This window comes from Saccopteryx leptura, chromosome 7 (genome assembly GCF_036850995.1).
Source record: "Saccopteryx leptura isolate mSacLep1 chromosome 7, mSacLep1_pri_phased_curated, whole genome shotgun sequence".
NCBI lineage: Eukaryota > Metazoa > Chordata > Mammalia > Chiroptera > Emballonuridae > Saccopteryx > Saccopteryx leptura.
The window spans coordinates 36,972,424-36,995,922 of NC_089509.1; the positions used below are offsets into that span (position 1 = coordinate 36,972,424).

A 23,499-nucleotide genomic window follows, 5' to 3' on the forward strand; every position below is an offset into this window, starting at 1 on the left:
TACACCTGAAACCTACATAATTCTATTAAACAGTACCACCCCAATAAGTTCAATGAAATTTTTTTTAAAAAAGAATCCTTTATAGTTACGTACACTTGAAAAGGGCAGTAAATCCAATAAAAAGGAAAAGAAAACAAACTGAAAAAGAGGCACAGAGCCATCATCGCAGGACATGCTGCAAAGGAGGCTGTGTGGGAAGTTGATCTCAGTAATTGTCCTATCAGACCTTATGATTCTATGATTTTATTTCACACCCCGTCGAAGACGCTACTTACATCGCTTATATTGTAAGCATTGCACTTGGCCTGAAGAAACTGAGGAAGATCGGGACTCATAGTGTATTTATGCTTCACATCTTCTCCTTTGGCTTTGTACACGATCTGCAACACACAGCCACAAAGACTAAATGCGTCGCAAATAGCACAAAAAGGAAAATGCATTTATCGAATGCTTAAAGGAGTTACTCTTAGCACAATCTCCCAATATTTTTATTGTTTAAAAGTATCAAGGGCATTTTCCTATTTGTAAGAAATTCAAGCATTTTGTTATCTTTAGGAAGACCCAACAACTCTATTATAACAGAGAGGAAAAAAATCCTTAAGAGAACAGAAATCATTTACTGCCAGAGATAGATAAAAAATAAGTTCAGATGGGAAACTCTAACGTGAATGACATAATTCACCAAAGCCAGATTCATTCTTTGCTAGTAAAATTAGAAATCTTGTGGTTTTTTCATGGTTTGGGTTTTTTATTTTTAGACAGAAAATGATAGTTAGAATGGGTCTTTTACTTCTGCTAAAAAACTTTCCAATTATAATTGTATCAGTAAAAAGCATATAATAATTTCCTTATAAAATGAAGGTGCTTATACATAAACCCAATATACTCAAAAGGTTTACTCTTTTGTATTTACCCTAGCTTCTTATTTTAAAGATGCTTGAAAGATATCAAAGTATATGATGTAGAAATCATATTATATCCTCCTCTTGATAATAAAAAAATTGTTTAATTTCTAAAACTAAAACAGAACCAGAGTCTCAAGTAGATTTTCAATCTCTTGATTGATTGTCATTTGTCATATATACTTGCACATTCCAGGCATATCTATGTGGAATATCACATGCGAACTGGTGTGTACGTATCGCACGTAAAGTCTGAATGGCTGATATCTAAGTGAATCCTCAAATACTAAAGAGTTTCTCCTAGGAATCCAACCAACTGCCTTAGTTGGTCCAAATAAGCATTCTGTTGGACATCTGTAACAGTTTTCTAATTCATCGCCTTGCCTCCAAACTCTTCCCCTCTCCAATATAGCCTCTGTACTTTTTGCCACAGTTCTCTTTTAAAACACAGACCTGATAATACAACTCCATAGATTAAAAATATTCAATAAATCCCATTACCTACCCCATAATGTCCAGACTATAAATTAACATCCAAGACCATCCATCAGTGATCAGTTTACAATCCTGAGCCTTTCACTGTTCTTCCATTCATTACTTCTTGACCGTCATGTTTTCCCCTTGCTGGGAATGCACCCTTCCCTCCCTTATTTGCCAGGGAAGCTCTGGTTGGCAGTTGCCCTCTTCCCTGTGCTTACTTAGCACATGCCTCTCCTGTAGCATTCATCTGTCTCTATGGCAATGCTGTTTCTATCCATACCTTTGTCTTATATGCTTGTCCTATATCCTTGTGATGTCCTATATCCCACTAATCCTCGTCTATTTAACCTTTATACCATCAGTACATAATACAGTGTGTTGTTGTGAGTCGGGGGCACAGAGAGAGAGATCAGCAGATGGAATCATCAAGGACTAGCAAAGGACCACCACTCGCTCAGGCAAATGGCCCCGAGTTCATGCAGTGTCCTAATTTTATTCACAAGACTTCAAAAAGCTTGTTTACTGAGAAATTGGCATAACATCAAGTGTAACTTTTACTTAAAGATACATGGAGTGCACCTGCAAGATAGCTTAGTAACAACATAATATCAGAAGGCATTAATTGCTATTGCTTCTATGGATCCCACAACATTCCTCTCCTTATCTTAAGCCTTAAGGGATAACCTTGGAAATTACAGAAATCTTATGAGAATGTTTTTCTGAGAAAAGCCCAGCAACTGCCTTCAGTCACATAGACCTGTTTCAGTGACCCGCCTTCAAGTCACAAAACAATTCTCTTGGCAAAACATTCTTTTCTTGTTGGCTGTGTTCCCATCCAAGGCCATGCAATGGGTTATTCCACTACAACAGTGCCTGGCAAATGGAAGGTGATCAAAACATTCATTCATTGAATTAATGAATGAATGCTTTTGATGTCCCTTTAACTCCTCTATGCACCAGACCTTCTTTTAGATCTGACTTTAGCCAGACCATAACATGGCTTGTGGACAGGCAGGCAAGCAATGTACTACTTTTCACCAAGACGTAAGTATAAAAATTCTCTATAATAATTGTATATGATGAATTGAGGAGCAAACTCATATACTCGTGTGTATTATTCTGTATTACATATGAAAATGAAATATTAAGAAATTAATATAAAATTGGATATAATAAATTTGCCATAATAAAAAGTGTCTGGGACTTAAAGTTTACATGTACTCTGTGTGTGTCTGTAGTAGTAGTGGCAGTAGAGTAGAACTTTTTGCACCATGTCCAATTATCTAATAATCCAGTATTTCAAAGTAGTTAAAGTGGAAGAATTTTTAAAAAGGAAGCTAAGGCCCAAAATAGAAGAAAAAGAAAATATTAGTGACCAAACTAAAAATAATTGTAATTATTCATTTTAAGTTAAATAATTTCAAAAGAAAAAAACACTGGTTCAGAGAATAAAATGTGAACTGATACTTATTTGATAAAAGCCTCCCTCCACGCTTTGCACCCTCTGTTTCGTTGCACTTACGTCACTGGCTTGCTGTGTGTTTTGTTTCGCCTGGACCATAACTGGGGAATCCACAACGCTGGTAAATTTGAGGGTGTCTGGGTGTTGCCTGTATTTCTTCTCACTCACAGCATCACCTGCTTTTTTAGCTTTTTCTACATCCAGACTCCCAATTGGTATCCAGCCAATGCCTTTCATCCAGTTGTTGTAGTCTTCTTTATAGACGTTCTGCAGCAAAGGGACAAGAGAAGAGTGAGCACCCAGGCACGGGTCCTCTTGCACGGGCTCTGACCTTGAAGGGGCATTGTCTTGTGAAGTAAATGTCACTTACATCACTCTGTATTTGCATCATATTTTTAGACAACTCCAGGTCCATGGCATCAGGCAGGTAGGTGTAATGATGGAGTAAATGCTTATAGTTGGTATTGCTGACAATATCCTGAGCTTTCTTAGCTGCCACAACATTGAACATATCATGGGGTGTGTTGTATTTTGTCTTTGTTTTCTCATAATCTTTTTTATACTCCCGGTCTGATTGAATCTTGGCTACATTCATATAATGAACCAGTTTAGGATCATCTTGGAGACTTTGGAAGCCAACCATTTTTCCTTTGGCTTTTTCATAAGCTTTTTTGTATTGAACCTATTAGAAACAAGAGTGGGCATATTTTAAAATGCAGTAAGGAAGATTGTACTGAATAATGAGACCATGGTTTGAAGCAATTAAGCTTTTTGGAAATTATGTCAATAACCAAATAATTAGACACTCCCTTGTAAGTAGCCAGGTAAAAATAAATGTTCTTTTGAACCCATTTGATTGCTGATAGCTGCTTCTGCCACACGAGTGACTGAGGAGGGGGACGTTAACATAATTCATATCAATGACCAGCTAAAGTAAGTCCCTTCCCATTTAGACACTCGAGAGAGACCAATGAAGAGATAAATAATCCACAACTCTACCAGTTGTGTTGTGCTGCTAACGAGGATCCCAAACAGCAGGCTGTTTGATTAGTAGTAGAACATAGTGGTAGTAGTAGAATTTTAATGAGTCTGCATATTCAAAGGGAGAGCAAGAGCCAGTAGTGTATAAAAACTAATCGGCTCTGATTAGTAAAGAAAAGAGAACCGAGCTTCCTTGGGGAGACCTGGGAAGAAACATGGGGAACTGAGAAGCAGATATGTGAGGGAAGGTTTGTGTAAATGTTGGGGGGGGGGGTGGCCGGAGGAAACTATCCACGGGGAATGGGAGTCAGTGAGAAATTTTGTAGGGCGAGGCCTTTAGGACACAGGTATTTATTATTCAATTGTCACAAATTTATGTTGGTGCAATGTCCACTTCCTTTCAAACAATCAGTATAGTTGTGCTTGGAACTTGGGGGAAATGAAAAGCAAGGGGCTGTGTTCTGTCCCTGGATCAAGCAGAGCAGAAAGAGAAGTGACTTCAGGGGAGAAGACCCCACGTGAGCCAGAGAGAAAGCACCATGGGCAAACCAGGAGACAGGTGGTCAAAAGGCAACAACCTCCGGGCACCTGCCGCAATCACACAATCACAGGGAGGGCCTCCCACTCCCCACAGGGCAACAGGGCGGGGCTCGAGTCAATTTTATTTAGATCTGAAAGAGCAAAGTGACTTCAATTCACAGCTGGGTTAAAGTAAGATAACAAAAGAAACAGAGTTCCTAACTTTAATGGAACCCAATAACTGATCATGAAAGGCTACAAAAGTTGAAGCCAAGTCATCATTTGTAGAAGTAATGAAATTTTAAAAAAGTTATTTTTCTTATTTAAGCAATAGGGAATTTATATAAATTAAGCAAGTTTTGAAATAAAATTGTACCATCAGGAGGCTATTATGATTTGAATAATATGTAAATTATTTATTTCCACAAGAAGGATAAAGTGCACTTGAGTAGAAATATAGATGAGAATTTTTAATTAAGATGTTTGATTGGAACCGATCAGTAAAGGTTATACAAATCCTTACCCCTCCCCCCAATTTAGATCTGCTTAGGGAACTTTCTTTTCTAAACAGTTTTCAACCAGACTTGCTTCCAGTCAGGGACAACAGATGTGGTGACGTTTGGATAATGAGTCCATCCCACCCACATTTTCTAGTGACACACAGGTGACCACCAGCTGGACTTACGTCACTCGCCGCCTGCCTGGCAGCTTTGGCAGCTCTGATGGGAATCGCATCGGTTCTCAGGTCATAGCCCTTCCTGCTCAGATCTTTCAAGTCTGCTTTGTAAATATTCTGAAAGAAAAATGTCATTTAAATAGAAGTCAGTGCACACTGAGAAAAGGCTCATCCTGCACTCAGCCGCAGAGCCCCGGCGCACACCTCACTGATATTGTAGGCATTCGCTCGAGCCTGAAGGAACTGGGGCAGGTCCGCAGGGAGGCTGTATTTGTGAAGAGTTTCCTCTCCTTTGGCTTTGTAGGCAATCTGAAAGAGAAAAGAAATGCCTCAACAAACTAATAAAGTAGGAAAAAGGATTGAATGGCACAGGAAAAGGATTTCAGAAAGGATCATACTGCACAGAGAGATGCTTTTTATGGAAGACTCTTTGTGTGGGCCCTGTGTTCACCTGCAAATGTCTGTAGGTATTCAAGGTCTCACATGCAATTACACAGGGACATATCTTCGTGCTGGTTCATCCTGGACATAGGCCCCTTGGTATCTATGTACTAGGAACCTCTGGACCTAGGTAGGGGCACCTGGTGGAAATAAGCCCAGGAAGGTGACCTGATGAAAATGTTAACCTGCAGACACTTTCCTGTGCATAAGAAAGGCAAATATGTAGACTACACCAACTATCTATATTATACTTACAGATGATTTTTGTCTGAGCTCTGACTTAAAATGTAACTCCTCAATATGATGCAGTGACTATATTTATTTTCTTGTCCTTTTCTAGAAATAAGCTTATAGTGTTGTTATCCAAAGAAGCTTCTCTTACCTTCTCCTTGGAAAGAAATGTCAAAATAGTGAAAGGACAATCAGCACACGGTACCTGATACTCTAATGATACGAATTAGATGTGCTTTATCAATGAAAAGCTGAGGGAATTGCTGATCAGGAATTACAGTTGCTCATGTAATTGAGTCTCTTCAGATTCTATAGTAATTACAGGTAATTGGTACCTTTGGAACACAAATATATTTGTATTAGTTAACACTTATCAAGGCACAGATAGGGTTCACACTCACATCACTCCTCTGGGCCTGGTTGATTTTAGACTGGACTATAACTGGAGCATCTTCAATCGCGGTAAACTTGAGAGTGTCTGGAGGTTGGCGGTATTTTTTCTGTTTGGTGAATTTAAAAAGAAAGGAGAAAAATAAAATAACTTTCACTGAAGGCTGAGCTATAAAAATTCTTAAAATTAGTTTGGATAGACAGGACTTTCCTTGATTTTTAAATATAAAAACACGAGGTTTTTGGTTGGCTTGGGGGAAAAAAATGAATACAATACAAAACCGTTTAAAATTGACTTAATCTTCGATTTAATGGGGCATGACAGATCAATACAACTTTCAGGAACCAGACTTTACTCTCTTAATTTCTTGCTTATGACATAAAAGAGGGCACATCCAGCTAAGCAGAATCCAGAAATGTGCCAATTTTTTCTAAAGCATTAACAGTATACCATGCAGAAAAACAATTTAGAGTGTCTTTGCATGACACTAACAAGTGTTAGAGATGTTATTTTCCCTGTTACAATGTCAGCAGATAAAGTAAAAAAGCTTTTTATTTGAGGAATTAGGACAATGGCTAGAGAATATTAAAAAAGAGAGAGAGGACTTTTGCTCTGCAAGCCTTAAAATGGTTAGTACATAGATTGTCACTAAAGTGCTGAAAAGGCACTGAAGAGAGAACACTGGGAGCTGTGCCCCTGGGAGCTGCCGACTCCTAGCTGCCCTGAGTCCTGCATTCTTCTCCATTCACTCTCCCACGGCTGCATTATTACTCTCTCAGCTTCGGACTTTTGACAACTACCAACTCATCAGAACTTTGAGGAATTTCTGAGTAGATAAAATGGTTTTTACCAAAGACAAACAAAAGCACAAAATAACAAAATCTTGAGTGTGGAAGACAACTCTCACTGAGCACCTCTGTCCCTTCCTCATGTAGTCTAACTTCCTTGATAATGGCTTTGCCTGACAGTAGCAGAAAGTTTCACTGTGGGCAGAGAAGTGACAAATAGCCTGGCTTGTTTAAGATGGCAAGATTATCATTGTTTTTTCTTAGCTTGAGTAATAACTTGTATAATACTTCAAAGTCATCAAGAATATGACATAGTATATAATACTTGACACAATGTCTATAATAGTCATTATATACATTATTTATTATTGCCAAAAATTGGATGTCCACTACCTGGACTACCAAAACGCAGCATAGCCATACAGAGGAATGCTACTCAATAACATATAAGAATATAAATGAACCTTAAACACGTTATGCTAAATGAAAGAAGACTCATAAAAAAAATTTTTAGAAAATCAAAACTATAGCGACAGAAAACAGATGAGGGGCTGCTTTGCATTGAAGTTAGGGGGCAGGAATTTTTCAAGAAATCTTCTTGGAGCACTAGCAGAAATTTAAAATTCAATGGAATGATGACTGTACAACTATATGAACCTATTAAAACTTACGAAGAAGTACACATAATACAGTATTTTATGGTACATGAAGTTGTTAAAATATTTTATCATGAACTGTTCACATGTATTATTTTGGTGATGTAAAGGTGTATGTTTATTTATTAGAGTAATTCATGCATGTGGTTAGTTTTTTCCCTCACCAACAAGTACTACAGAATGAAGGAGGAGAGGAGGCCCTTTCCATGGTTTGGGGACTTCTCACGTGGCTCATGCACAGACCTCTCTCTGTGACAGATGCACTGGCTTTACCTCATTCAGGATCTCCGAAGCTCGCTTTGCCTTCTCCAATTCCAAGGACCCAAAGGGCACCCAGCCACAGCCTTTCATCCAGCTGTTGTAGTCAGCTTTGTATTCGACCTGAAATGCCAACAGAACAGTTGAACTTAGCACCGTCCTTATTTGTAAAACATCAACATTTTACCCGAAAGGATGTTAAGATTTCTGACCAGCTTCTTTATTCCATACAGTAAGGTTATTTTAAACATGTTCTTGATGAGAGATTTTAACAGCCCTTAGGTTTTCATTGTTTTTCCAGTTGGCATATGTTTCACTTCATCCTTATCTCCAACTAAATGGAAGTTCAATCTGGAAAGTGCTAAATTCAAAGCTTTATTTCAAGGAATAAGTGAAATTGATATATTTAGATAATCAAATATGAGATGTTTGCTCACTAGAGCTCTAATATATACTATGTTTCAATGGTCGAATTAAGACTGAAGGCCACATTAAAGGTGGATAATTTTGCCTATTGATTAGATAAGACGCAATAGTAGTTATTTGTACTAAGTGTTTGCAGTTTAGTGCAAATGTACTTCATGTGTAATACTCAGCTCAGAAGTTTTTCTACATTGGCTAATAATTCAATTTAATATAGTTTCAGTCATTAATTTGCTTATAGAGAGCAGTTATCATTTGGAGTTGGTTCCATATTAAGGACAGTTACTTAGTGTTATTAAAATAATGAACTACTCTTGTGATCTGGTTATAGATGGTGCCTAAAACTTGCACTCTAGATACAAAATTCAGATTGCTGTTCTTTAGTGTGGGCTTTTAAATTGAAACGAAAAATCAAGAAACCACTTGGTTCCTGCCTTTGAAAGATTTACAATCTATTTGGGAGGAAGAAACATAAAAAAATTAAACAAACAGATAAGATGATAATGTATAAAACAAAATTCTTAGTGATGGAAAATGTTGGTATCTCATGTTCATATCAGCATTATTCACAATAGCCAAAAAAATGGAAGCAACCCAAATGTCTATTGACAGATAAATGGTTAAACAAATGTGGTATAACAGAAAAGGGAACACCATTCAGCCTTGAAAAGGTAGGAAATTCTGACACATGCTACAATACTGAGGGCATTATGCTAAGGGAAATAAACCAGTCACAAAAAGGCAAATACTAGATTATTCCATTTACATGAGGTCTCTGGAGTAATCCTACTCATAGAAACAGAAAATAGAAGAAGGATGGTTTCCAGGGGCTAAGAGGAGGAGGAAATGGCAAGTTGTTTAATGTGCATAGAGTTTAGTTTTACAAGATGACCAAATTCTGGGGATTGATTGAGTGAGGTGTGACTATAATTAACTGCTAGTGAAGTAGAGACCTAAAATGGTAAAGATGGCAAATTTTATGTTAAGTGCATTTTATTCTACTTTTAGAATATAAAGTTGTTAGGATAAAATGTTTGATATGAAGTTCAGACAAATAATTTGCCTAAAGAGATTTTCATCTGCAAGAAAAATAACCCTAGATATTATAAAAAATTGATGCTGTAAATCATAGCTTTTATTTTTAGACAAGATAGCAATCTATGTAAAAAATTATTGATACTGATGAATGTGATTGTTATGATAGTGATGATGATTATAATAGTGAATTTTTTTTCTTTTTTGAGAATTTGACACGGCCTGGCACCCTGCTAAGTATTTTTGCATACATTTAAATCCTCAGGACAATTAATTTGTTTTACTCTAATTTTACAAGGAGGGTTCTAGGCTCAGCAAGGTTGATAACTTCCCCAAAGGGAAACAGTGATGGGTGCCTGCTAGACCCAGGTCTCTAACTCTGAAGAATTTGCTCTCATAGAACTGCAAGGGTAACTTTCCCATTCCATACTTTCTACATACAAGAGATCATGCAGACACCTCTGAGAATTGCCAAAACACTCACTCAATTTAGAAGTTCTTTTCAGTTTCCACCTTAAAAGAGGAACAGAAAAAAATCTGATTACTCACATCGCTCTGCAGTGCATAAGCCTTCTTGGCGAGGTCCACATTCATGCTGTCAGGTGGGTAGTTGTAATTATGTATAACGTGTTTGTAGTCCACATCACTGACAAGCGCCTGAGACTTCTTAGCTTGAGTGACAGGGAGCATATCAAGAGGTGCCGTGTAGTTAGTTTTTGACTTTTCATAGTCTTTACGATATTCACGCTGTGAATAAGAAATTACCATTTGTTACCTTAATGGATTTCCAGAAAAGCACAGAGATCTTTCATAAACAACAGATATGAGTTAGAAAAATAAAAACAGATCCAAATGTGTTCATATGTTACACAGTGCTGACATACCCCTCAAAATCATATCTGGACAGATCTTCTCAAATCTCTTTTTAGATCAAAACACAGCCATCAGACTTTAGGAATTGACCACAGCTTCCGCTGCAGCTAGGTATTACTTTATTTTAAAACAGGGATTTTCAAAGACCACTAACAAGTATTATGATCGCCTGAGATAATCCAGCCTTGGAGGAGTTTTGCAGTAAGGGACTATTTTCTTTTTATTGACCAAAATCATATGACAATCATTTCACACTTCTGATTTTATAAAAATGACTCTACTTGATAAATAGAACTGTACACTTGACTTCTTGTCTTGTCTTTTTTTTTTTTTTTTTTTTTTTAATTTTTCTGAAGCTGGAAATGGGGAGAGACAGTCAGACAGACTCCCGCATGCGCCCGACCGGGATCCACCCGGCACGCCCACCAGGGGGCGACGCTCTGCCCACCAGGGGGCGACGCTCTGCCCCTCCAGGGCGTCGCTCTGTTGCGACCAGAGCCACTCTAGTGCCTGAGGCAGAGGCCAAGGAGCCATCCCCAGCGCCCGGGCCATCTTTGCTCCAATGGAGCCTCGCTGCGGGAGGGGAAGAGAGAGACAGAGGGAAGGAGAGGGGGAGGGGTGGAGAAGCAGATGGGTGCTTCTCCTGTGTGCCCTGGCCGGGAATCGAACCCGGGACTTCTGCACGCCAGGCCGACGCTCTACCACTGAGCCAACCGGCCAGGGCCGACTTCTTGTCTTTTCTAAAGTCATCTTTAAGTAAATAGTTTCTGATTTTTCAACCTAACTATTCTACTTTTGTCAGTAGATAAGACCCATTGAGAATCCCAAAGGTTTTTTTCATACCAGGTTTAATTTTGGTAACAGTTTAAAAGAAGCTTCAGATGGCAGCGGTTATAACACCTCAAAGGAGGGAAGCCTGTGGAGTTGAGCTGTTCAAGTGACCTCGGCCCTCATGTACAGTGATCTCATAAACCAAATGTCCTGACTGAGTCTCAGAGGCCCTTCCATTGGCTGGTTTTCTGGAATGGTTAGATTGCTAATTAGGTCAAAGTCCCAGCTTCATCAGGTCTACTCATTAATTACCTTGACAGAGAGAAAAATTCTGACCTAGTCTCCTTTAGGAAAATTCCTAATCCCTCATTTCCCCCCGTAGTCATATAAGCAGTAGAAACAGTGACCCACGCTAGTGAGTAGAGCTGTGCATTATAAATCTTCTGTAGAAATGTTTTGCAAACGATCTAGTCTTTTAGCTTTTTTAAGGAATGTGATCTTCCTCCTAATATGTTGTAAATAGTAACTTTCATTGAATAAATTTATTACTTAGTTATAAAATCTAGATTCAAGTTTAATGAAAATAAAATATAAAATCTTTCTGATGGTATGCAAAAACATTTAAAATAAGCTGCTTTATAGTAGTGTTGCAACAGCAGCTGGTGTATAGATATGTTTTTGACTCTTGCTCATGTTCATACCAGTTCACACATAACTGCACATACAAAATGTTGTCGAAGATCCAAATGGCTTTAAAAGTCTATTTTAAAAAGCTAAGCATGCTCTATAACTGCAACTTAGCATTGAGCTCAGATATATGTGAGAATGACTCATCATCAACTACCTTTTTTTTGGTGGCCAACATCAATCAATTAAAAACTATTTATTGAGTACTTATTATGTGCCCAGTGTTCTAATGAGTTCTGTGATAGGATGAAAAACAAAGGTAAGCCCTGGCAGGTTGGCTCAGTGGTACAGTGTTGGCCTGGCATGTGGAAGTCCCGGGTTCGATTCCCAGTCAGGGCACACAGGAAAAGCACTTATCTGCTTCTCCACCCTTCCCCCTCTCCTTTCTCTTTATCTCTCTCTTCCCCTCCTGCAGCCAGTGCTCCATTGGAGCAAAGGTGGCCTGGGTGCTGAGGACGGCTCCATGACCTCTGCCTCAGGCACTAGAATGGCTCCCCGAAACGGAGCAACACCCGAGATGGGCAGAGCATCGCCCTCTGGTGGGCATGCCAGGTGGATCCCCGTTGGGCATCTGTCTGACTGCCTCCCCACTTCTAACTTCGGGAAAATACAAAAAATAAAAAAAAAAAAATAAAAAAATGATAAACATACATGCATTCTCAACAGGGAGCTAGAACCTTTGTGAGTTAAGGAGGGATAAGGAACTATGTAAGCATTGTATATGACATAATTTAGCATGTAATTATTTTATTTTATTTTATTTTATTTTATTTTTTTCATTTTTCTGAAGCTGGAAACAGGGAGAGACAGTCAGACAGACTCCCGCATGTGCCCCACCGGGATCCACCCGGCATGCCCACCAGGGGCGACGCTCTGCCCACCAGGGGGCGATGCTCTGGGCATCGCCATGTTGCGACCAGAGCCACTCTAGCGCCTGAGGCAGAGGCCACAGAGCCATCCCCAGCGCCCGGGCCATCTTTGCTCCAATGGAGCCTTGGCTGCGGGAGGGGAAGAGAGAGACAGAGAGGAAAGCGCAACGGAGGGGTGGAGAAGCAAATGGGCACTTCTCCTGTGTGCCCTGGCTGGGAATCGAACCCGGGTCCTCCGCACGCTAGGCCGACGCTCTACCGCTGAGCCAACCGGCCAGGGCCCTTAGCATGTAATTATTAAATAAATTAACTGAGTGGGATGTTATGAAGTTCTTTAAAGTATACAGTAAATGCAAAATGAGCACACTGGTAAGGTGAAAGCAAATAATACAAACATCCTCTATTTAATCATGAAAAATTAGTATTTGAAAGCTATGTTGGACATTCTTAACACTCTTAAGTGATTCTCTAAACATTTTAAAATACACTCTATACTGCAATTTGCTGTAGTAAATGTTTTCTTCTTTATGGTAAGAATCTTAACCAAAAGGTAATATTTAGCCCATAAACAAGCCTTAAGAAATTCATATATTCTCTGTAATTCAGGCAAAAGGCATGAAAAAAGTTTGTTTTTCTAGATGATTCAAATATTGTATCAGATCCTCAAGGGGGCTTCTGATTAATGAAGTGTTTTTTCTTGGACCTAGGTCAATATTAATGAGCAAAGTCAGTGAAGAGCAATGATAGCTAAGACTTTCATCTGTGACTCAAGATTTTCTTCTAAAATAAAGACAGTTTTAAAACCATCATTTAAAGGTTATTTTCAATTAGAAGAATTACAACCGATATTCTATTAACCCTTTTCTCAAAGGGAAATGGACATCAGGTACAAATCAGCGATTTTATTCCTCAATCATGAGAGCCATAAGATCCTGGGGATCATTCCACTTCTGAAGTTCTCCCCAGGACTTTGTAGTTTTGAACCCAAGAGATCCCATGGATGTAGAATCCTCTAACATGCTACCACCCTTGGGTGTGTTAACAGGGATGCCATTTTGAAAACAAGACAGATCGACAAGAGCACTTACGTCGCTCTGGAGTTTGGCCGTCTTCACAGAGTGCAGCATCTTGGGATCATCGTTAATGCTTAGGGCGCCAATCATTTTCCCCTTGTTTTTCTCATAGTCTTTCTTGTACATCACCTGAAAAACACCACACATGCCAGATCCCACTCGTCAGGAAACATCACTGCGCCCCTCCTGCCCACGTCCCCTGGTCATACTCACGTCACTGGCATTCTTGCTGTTGGCTTTGGCTGCCAGCAGGGGAATGGCATCCACTTTAATGTCAAACTTCTTAGCTTTGCTCTTCTCCCAGTCATATTTATAAATAGTCTGGACAGGAAATTTTTAATATAGAAATTGGAAAAAGGAATATGCATGTTATCACACTTGGAAGACTAAAAGGTAATCCAATACTGTGTCTTAATATAAAAGAAAGAGACTGTTTTCATCATCTATGAAATCATGCATATTTTACATAATTCTCCTCAAGCTGAAGTTTCTAATTCTACAAGATTTATCTTTTCTACTCTCCATTGGAATATTTCATCAAATTAACTTAATTCAAATTAATCATACTAATATTTGATTCCTAACATTGAATATTTTATAGAATGGCACAAACAGTTCATAGTTAACATTTTATGACATTACTTTAATTTGATCTCAAAGCCCTCTGCAAAGGTTATTTCATGAATTATAGTACTCACTGATGCTGGATAATCTTAGTACTTATTTATAAGATCGTTCAAGAAATGGAAACCCCTAAAGGTAATTTGACTTTTTTATAGAATTAAGTTTGAAAATGAAAGAAAACTATGAATATCTGGCCTTTTGCCTTTTGAATACCCATATCCTTTTTAGTGTAAGTACTCTGACATATAGAAATAAGTATCATTTGTGTAAAACAAAGACATTATAAGCTTGGGTAACAAATGATATAAAGCTAAATTTTAACAAATCAAATCCTGGAAGAAAATTAATAGTATAGTGTAAAAGACTATATGACAAATAAATCTAACATTAAATTATAATTAGACATACATGAGTGGTGGCATTTTGAAGGTTGATTAGAATAAATTAGGATTGTCTAGTTGTATGAAGCTACTTACACAATTGCTGCACACATTTTATAAGGTACATTCAAAGTTACACTGACAGAGACATAAAAACATGATACAAATGTTAACCGTTCTTCCCATATTTAACATTGGGATATTTATTTAATGAAACAATTAAAAAAATAAAAGCACGAGTTGTCAACATGTCACACGGCATAGTGGTAAGGAACTTACATCACTCAGATTATAAGCATTGACTTTGTGCTGGATAAGGATGGGTGTGTCTGGAGGTATATGGCATTTAAACTTCTCACTTTCGTGTTTCGCTTTGTAATTTAGCTGAGAGAGAGAGAGAGAGAAAGAGAGAGAGAATCAGTTCAGAAGAATTGTACAAAAACAAATTTTTATAAGATGAAATGCAAAGTACATTTTGTTAAATAACAACGGACAAAATTGTTAAGATTGAAAGAGAAACCCAGAGCTAGGGTAGGCCACCTCGCATTATTGACAACCTGTGTGCTGGCCATGTTACAGCTGTCATATCTGTTACCATGTAAGACCCAATGGAAAGAGGTGGCTCTCTCATATGTGGTCCCTTTTGCATGTATCACATTGGGCCTACGGATTCGGAAAGTGACAGCCTTTTCTTCCTTTTCAGTGTTAACTCTCATAGGAGAATCCTTTCTAACAAAAACAGGGCGAGGCAAAAGTAAGTTTGTGTGTATGGAAAATAATACACTAATTAGTAAATAACAACACAAGAATAATCTCTGAGCTGTGCATGCTCACAACTGTAAACCTACTTTGGTCCCGCCCGTATGGTTGTGTCCCACACACGATAGTGTGTTCACACTTTCGTTAGAGCTTCTCATTTCTGTCCATAAATCTACTGAGGTTACTTTTATTTTTACTTTTTTTAGTTTAACATAATTTAGGAAATTCATACTTAAAACTCACATGCTAAAACACTGAAAATACTCCATTTTCCAAAAACTTCTTTGAGAGAGAAATCCCATGTGTTAAAACACCTGCTCTGAGCCAGGTGTATACTGTGCACATGTCTCCCTTCACTTAATTTTCAAAGCAACCACAATTTTTAAAAAAGAAATAAGAGGCATTGAGAAGTTAAATAATTTGCCAAAACAGAGCTGGAATTTGAGTTCAGTTTTACATGACTTCAGAACTCATTCTTTTCAGTGCATTAAGCTACAGTAGTTTTCCTTACAGAACCATTTTAATATAATCATTATCCACCCAAGAGATGCAAAAGATGCAAGACAACTAAATGGGAAAACATTTTAGGTGATTACACATGTGTACAACTTAGCCTTTTTGTAATTGTGACCAGTTACTGGGTTTTCTACTTAGAGTTATGCTACGTTATCCCTCATAATTGTATTTCCTGGATATGGAAAGAAACTTACATCACTCAGTTGTTTGGAATTGACTTGGGCTTGCACCAGAACAGGTGAGTCAGTTACTTGAGTGAATTTTGTCTTGTCCGGATGGACTTTGTAGGTATGCTGTGGAGAAGAAAAGGAGTCAGGTTTAGCAATATCACCTGTCAAATCCACACTGGCCTATAGGACAAATGAGTAGAGCCCTATTCCTAAAAAGAAAAGATACCTGTTGTTAATAAAACACTTATTTTTCTTTCTAATTAGACTGCAGTGTCTTTGAGAGACACTTTTACATCTATCTGTACAAGAAACTTTCCCATACTTCCGGTGCCCAATTCTATTCCTTGGGTAAATAAACTAGCATTCATTCTTGAAATGAATGGACAATAAAAAACATAGTATATCTACTATAGAATACATTTTCTTTCTTGCATGTATTGCTTGCCTTTATTTGTAAAAGTGTCAAAATGTTCAACATATCCTGACCACTAGATGCTACAGAGGACAGCGATGTTCACAGTTCACACACAGACTTACATCCTTACACTGATCCAGTTTCTTGATTGTTTCATATTCCTGAGTTATGGTCTGGGGGAAGAAACCTTTACCTCTGTCCTCTTCATATTCTGCTTTGTAGTTTTTCTATGAAAAAAATAAATCATATATAAGGACTCAATCATTGTACTTGTGCCCGAAAAATGTGTGACCTGGAAAGTCAAACAATTGTCTTAGAACTTACATCACTGTTTTGAGCTGTGACTTTCATGCAGTGGGTATAATATGGATCCTCATAGCTGCCCATATAATGTCCCAAAATATTCTTTAAGTAGGAATCTTTATATTTAGTCTGAAAGACAAGGCATTTCATTTATTTATTTGTGAAACAATGGGTCTTCCTTTTAACTGGAGTGGTCGCGGGATTACTTACATCACTGCTGAATTTCTGCAGAACTGTGTCAAGCTGAAATTTGGGGGTCTCACAGTAATTTATGCTCTTTGCCTTTGTCTTTTCATAGTTTTCCTTGTACACTTTCTGTAAAAAAAAAACATTAGTTAAAGTAGATCCCTGTCACTTCCACACTGATTATAACACTCCTATTTTCCAACAATAAACTAAAGAAGGAAAAAATTTATCACCTATCAACTGTTTTGAAAACTGATAATTATGTCACTCCATTACATTTAATTTCTAAATTAAAAAAAAAAGAAAACTGATAATCAGATATCTGGGTGTCATGAATGATAATCCTTCTCTATTAGCAATTATTGTCAGGCCTAAGTTTTTAATATTCTTCAAAAAAAATTTAAGAAACCAATGTGCTGCCTCAGCCCAAACCCATAGTTGCAGAATTCTGAATTGGTGCCTCGTCTCCCAGCTCACATGCCTTCCCTCCCTGAGAGTGCCACAAGGAATGAGAAGGACACTTCTGAGAAATAGCAAATGTTTTTAAACAACCCTTCATGAAAAACGTTAGTAAATGTTGAGAAATACACACTCTTTCTTCCTCTTTCTACCATGAAAAAATTTCTTACTGTACCATAAAAATAACGTGTAAACAAGAACTCAGATCATGAATTTATTAACTTTTCTTCTTCTCTGCTCTAACAATAACAATAAACAATTATTATTAGACTATAAATGAACAACTGAGGAAGCAGATTGTCACTTTTTCATGTTGGGTTTTGACAGCATAAATGGTACTATTTGTTTTTAACATTTTCATATCCTGTCTATCAGCAGAGTGGATTTAAACTTTGGCTTTTCTGTATTTGATAAGGGTGGCCTTCATTTGGGAAGCAGGAGACAAGCATTGATTTCTCTGCAGGCCTATTTGGACAGATTCATTTACACTCTCTCACCTGTCACTTCATTCACCCACTTTTCAATCACGTGTGCTCATTTCAACAGTGCTGACTTAACCCAAGGGACAAACAAAAGATAAGTAACTCACCCAGAGAGCCATATATAATCTTCAAGTATTGGGAAAGCTTAATATAACCTCACCATAAGGGAAAAACTCAACTCATCACATGCTCAGTGTCTTTAAATATATCGTCCAAGTGAACTTGGACTGAGAGTCTTAATGCCAGACCCAGTTCTTTCTTATCTAATCTCTTTTAATTCCTATGGATTAGTAATGTTCTTAACAATTCCACACGTAGAAATTCCTGTGAAGATTTAGGGGACCTTCTTTTAAGTCCTGCTCTCTGCAAGTGACAGATTCTGTGGTCAAGATCTGAGGAAACAGTGGCAGAGGTAGGGAGAGAAGTTGTACAACACAGGACATTTTCCTTCTTCTGCCAGCAACGGGCATGAAGAACACAGGGCAGGGGCTAATGCTGATTCATCTCACCTTCTCCCTCCCCTTTCAGAACCTTCTACCTCTGTTTGAATTACAACACATCTCCTGCAATGTACACTCATGGAAGCACAGGCTCCAGGAGCGGTTAAGCAAACTAGAATTTTTGTGCTTGTTAAACTTAATCCACAGGCTTCACGCACACACACACACCCCTGTTGAACTTAATCCACAGGCTTCACACACACACACACACACACACGCCTGTTGAATTTAATCCACAGGCTTCACAGACACACACACACACTAACACACACACACATGCCTGTTGAACTTAATCCACAGGCTTCACACACACACACACACACACACACACACACACACACCTGTTGAACTTAATCCTCAGGCTTCACAGACACACACACACACACACATGCCTGTTGAACTTAATCCACAGGCTTCACACACACATACACACACGCTAACACACACACACATGCACATGCACACACACCATTGACACACACCATACTCAGGGGCACTATGGCCTTCCTTGCTTAGATGGTTCTAGGAGAACAGCTAAACCATAACTTTCAAGTATTTGCAAAGTTATACTTGCATTTAATCATAATAGAAGGAGAGAGAGTTCATCTCTCTTGCAGCTAATGCTAAAAAACCACGTTTTGACAAGGATATACTTACATCACTTAGGGTATTTTTTGCCACCATCAGCTGCTTGAGCAGTGGGTTCTCAGAAGCAGGAAGTACATTGTAATCTGCTTTTCCTTTATTCTTTTCATAGTCTTCTTTGTATTTTACCTATAGGAGTGAAATAAAATGATAAAGAAACTCTAGGGGTTATTTTTGCTGTCATTTCTATCATGAATATTAGGACCATTCCACAAAGCAGTTTCCTCTTTAGAAAAATAACAGCTCAGCATTTTATAAACAAAATGCAGTAACTCCTAACAGTAGCAGAGAAACTGCATACACTTTCAGGATATCTTTTCTTCCTATTCATTTATTCATTCAAAAATATCTATTATGCTATTTTTGGGTATTGATTATGTGCCAGGCTCTGGGATACACACAGGAAAGAATAATAACACATGGTCCCTGCCCTGAAAGATAGAGGTAGATATGTAATAATGGGAGAAAGAAACACAAATAACGACAGCACATATCCCAGATATCTGCTGCTCTAGATCCTCGCTCAGTTTTAATGTCCAGCTGCCTACTTGCCAACACATTTTTAAAGAAAAGAAGCATCATGACTCGACCTTTTTAGGTCTCATCTGTGACTATGTGTATATTTAATGTACACATAGGAGGAGGAAGGGGTTGAAGATTGGACAAATGGTGACAACTTCAACTTTTTTTCTCTGCCCTTCCCACTTTGCACTTTTAATTCTAGCTATAGCAGAAGCTTTACAAGAGGGCTCAACAGCCCCTGTTGGGAATGTGCCAACGAGAGGAGAAGAAGAAACTGATCTGAGTTCTGACCATGATTCCCAGGGCCAGCCATTTGTTTAGCCAATATAACCATAGAATATAGACAAGTTCAAAGAATCCTAGATAATCTATCAACATTTAAGACCTTCAGAAAACAAATGCAATCAGCTTGGTACCCAAGGGTGGAGGTGCACAACTGAAAACCAGATGCACTGATGCACTGCCCCCTACAGACCACACAGAGGTATCACAGGGGATGGAAGGCATAGATAACTGCTGTCTCATAGAGTTATGTATTTCCTTGAAAAACAGAAATAACCAGAAAGGAAATTCCACAAGCCTTACTATCCCCCCAGCTGCATTTGGGACACGCAGCCTCCTCTCCTGTTCACAGGTGAATCGTCAGGGCCTGTGGCAAAGCCAACCCTTCCTCTACGTGTCAGGTCCCCTTCTCTTTTACTACTCAAGGACATCACTAGGCCACTCTTGCCCATCCAACATCATCACTTTTTTCCTCCACACTGGATTGTTGGCATCAGCATAGTAACATGGTGTTTTTGTTTCCTATCTTTTAAAAAAAATCCCTCTTCGCAATTTATCCATCAGCTACTGCAACTTTTTCTTTTCAGCAAAATACTTTGAAAGAGTTGAGTATGCTCATACTCTTCTATTCCTCTCTTCTCATTCACTCATAAACACTCTTTAAGCAGACTCAACTGAATTGCTCTTGTTAACTTTATCAGAGACCATACATTGGTAAATTCCTTTTAGAAATATTTGATACAGTTGATCACTCCTTTTCCCCTTCACATCACTCTTAGGACTTTGCTCCTACCTCATCTTGCTGATATCTTACATGGAACATTCCAGAGTTCAGTCCTTAGACCGTTCCCCCTTGCTCCCTTGATAGCCTCCACTCTTATGACATTAAATACTATTCGTATGCTAATAACTCGCATATTTATACAACCTTGCCAGATATCTCCCCTGAAATTTCAGACCCATGTAACTGACTGCCCACTTGACATTTCCACTTTAATGTCAAATCTTACTTGTATAAAGCTCAGCTCAGATCTTTCTTTAAAAAAAAATCTAATATATATATATATTCCTTTCACAGTCTTTCTTATCTGGATAAAGGGAAACCCCATCCATATACTTGCTTAGACCAAAACTTTTCTCTCATATTTAACATCCAACCCATCATCAAATTGGATCAACTCTCCTTTCAAAATATGTTTCATCACTTGTCCTGCTAACCCCTGGTTCAAAGCATCACTGTTTTGCAGCTGGATATTGAGATAGCCTCCTACATGATGTTATCTTTCTTCTCTCACTCCTCTAGTAGAGCCTAGGCCAGCGTAAGAGTCAAATCTGATTGGCTTTGAAGTTTGTTCTCTTTCCAGTGCCCACCATGCTCCAGAATGCCAGGGATTCTGATGATTTACCGAAGTCACTCTATAGCATATATGAGCATATCCATGGACTCCTATACCTTGTTTATGAATATATTTTCACCAGTTGGTAGAAATATAAAAACAAAGTGATGGTGGGAGTGTCTATATTCACAGAAGGCTGCCTATTGTCTTTTCTACCCCACCCCCTTTTTTTATAGAGAAAGAGTCAGAGAGAGGGACAAATAGGGACAGACAGACAGGAAGGGAGAGAGATGAGAAACATCAATTCTTTACTGCAGCACCTTAGTTGTTCATTGATTGCTTTCTCATATGTGCCTTGACGGGGGCGGGGAGCACAACAGAGCAAGTGACCCCTTGTTCAAGCCAGCGACCTTGGGCTTCAAGCCAGCGACCTTTGGGCTCAAGCTAGCAACCGTGGGGTCATGTCTATGATCCCACATTCAAGCCAGTGACCCTGCACTCAAGCTGGTGAGCCTGCACTCAAGCCGGCAACCTTGGGGTTTTGAACCTGGGTCCTCCACGTCCCAATCCAACACTCTATCCACTGCAGCAACCTTGGTCAGGTTCCAATTGCTTTTTATTGAGAGGGTCTCAAGACCGCTCTTCTATCTTCTGTCTGAGATTATAGCATTTCTACTTCTGGGTATGAAAGGCCCTTAATTGTATGAAATAGTGAAGATAGTAACTGAATATTGTTAACGCTTATACATAGCAAATTCTTTTTAAATTTTGGTAGCCTTATTACAGTCCCAAAGTACTTTTTTTGTCTCCAAAGAATCTGATATTTTTCATTACGTACAAAAACAAGAGTTGTGAATAATTCACCCACATTGAGACCATGAAGATAAGTGAGAGAATTTCTTCATACCTTGCTGGCTGCCACTCCAGCTTGCTTTTGCACTTTGTACTCTGGTGTTTCCGTCTGCATGAAGTAGATCTGGTCTTTCATATTCTCGAAGCCTTCCTGATATTTCCTCTGTAAGACATTAAACATACAAAAGAACTGCTGTAGAAAACAACCTGGGTAAGGCTTTTGCATGGGAAGACAGAGGCCATTGAGAGAAGTTAGTTACCCACACCGTGTTCTCTTGGCTTCCACAAACTCAGTTACAATGATTGAATGTGGTGCTATTAGCAAAACAATTAGCAACTTAACAGAGATTTGGAGCAGTTACAATAGGCTGAAAGACAGACTTCAATAAGGAGGTCTCAAAGACCAGGAACAGACAATTAAGAGAAAAGAAAAAAAGGAAAAAACTTCTGTTTTTCAGTGAGGAAATTCTGGTAAGAATCTAAGCAGTTTCATAAATGTACTGTTTCCAGCAAAGAATAAATTAAAAAGGGCCTCTTTAACTTTGAAACCATATTGTTCCTATGAGGCAAGAATAATGGTATCTGATTCAAATAATATTTCTCAACAAGAAGGAAAGATTGTGAATTGTTTCTTAATAGGAACTCTACACAAGTCTTACCCCCGAGAAAAGGTACTACGTGCCCAGGACATACATGTGCCAGTGCCACCTCAGGTGCAGCAGCCGGTGGTACCAGTCATAAAGGGAGGGTCTCCTGTCAACCGGCCCCCCCTCCTCCTACTTACTGTGCTGAGGTTTTTAGCATTCATCCTGGCGGTTGCAATTTCAAAGCAAGGCGTCTCACTCCATTTGCCTTTGACTTTATTTTCATAGTCTTGCTTGTATTTTAGCTAAGAAAATATAAAGAAAGAAAATAAGACAAGTAAAATACAGGATTTGACAAATGAAAGATGAAACTAATTGGTATTGGTGAGCTTTCAAAAATATCTTGACCAGACCCTTCTTGGCCCCTTAATAGATATCTTCAAACCTTCTAATACAGTGTCAATTTACTCAACAATAAGTTGAGCGAGGGGGATAGAGGTATTAATTCTACCTCCTCTTAATGAGTACGGGAACTTAGTCAATTTCAGAACTCATAGATGTTCCCTGACATTCGAGAAAGGAGAGAGATAAAAGTATTTTCCATTTATAATTAATTGGTATAACAAAACCACTCAACCCCAAATTTCCATGCCAGATGAACTTAGCTGTTAATTTCTGAGTTTTAACAAAACTCGTTATACAGAAAGCAATAACACAACAAAATTTGGCTTGCAGACCAATGAATAAGACTTTCTAGTTTAGAATTCAAGAAATTTTAGTGAAAACTGGCAAATAATTAAAAAATTAAACTGCTGCCACATTTTACTCCTAAATATCATAGCACCTGATCCTAGGTTGTGAAATCCTTGGAAAGAGGAATTATATCTTCTTAGCTTTGTCTCCTCAGAATCTAACACAAAATGCAGCATGCACAAGTTAACCTTATAAATGTTTGTTCAACTACACT

The 23,499-nt window shown here is 38.4% G+C and overlaps 1 protein-coding gene across 27 annotated transcripts in view; it reads right to left on the reverse strand.

Moving 5' to 3' along the window:
* NEB (nebulin) overlaps positions 1–23,499 on the reverse strand; it is a 207,437-nt gene that overhangs the window by 159,667 nt on the left and 24,271 nt on the right. For all 27 annotated transcript variants that reach the window (XM_066346075.1, XM_066346074.1, XM_066346072.1 and 24 more), the window contains exons 11-28: positions 22,733–22,837; positions 22,004–22,111; positions 18,968–19,084; positions 16,894–16,998; positions 16,705–16,812; positions 16,503–16,607; positions 15,990–16,088; positions 14,800–14,904; positions 13,730–13,837; positions 13,532–13,645; positions 9,793–9,990; positions 7,801–7,908; positions 6,094–6,192; positions 5,225–5,329; positions 5,030–5,137; positions 3,215–3,526; positions 2,905–3,111; positions 276–380 (exon numbers count right to left, since the gene is read on the reverse strand). In XM_066346075.1, coding sequence (XP_066202172.1) covers positions 276–380; positions 2,905–3,111; positions 3,215–3,526; positions 5,030–5,137; positions 5,225–5,329; positions 6,094–6,192; positions 7,801–7,908; positions 9,793–9,990; positions 13,532–13,645; positions 13,730–13,837; positions 14,800–14,904; positions 15,990–16,088; positions 16,503–16,607; positions 16,705–16,812; positions 16,894–16,998; positions 18,968–19,084; positions 22,004–22,111; positions 22,733–22,837 — 2,316 coding nt within the window. The remainder of the gene's footprint in view (positions 1–275; positions 381–2,904; positions 3,112–3,214; positions 3,527–5,029; positions 5,138–5,224; positions 5,330–6,093; positions 6,193–7,800; positions 7,909–9,792; positions 9,991–13,531; positions 13,646–13,729; positions 13,838–14,799; positions 14,905–15,989; positions 16,089–16,502; positions 16,608–16,704; positions 16,813–16,893; positions 16,999–18,967; positions 19,085–22,003; positions 22,112–22,732; positions 22,838–23,499) is intronic.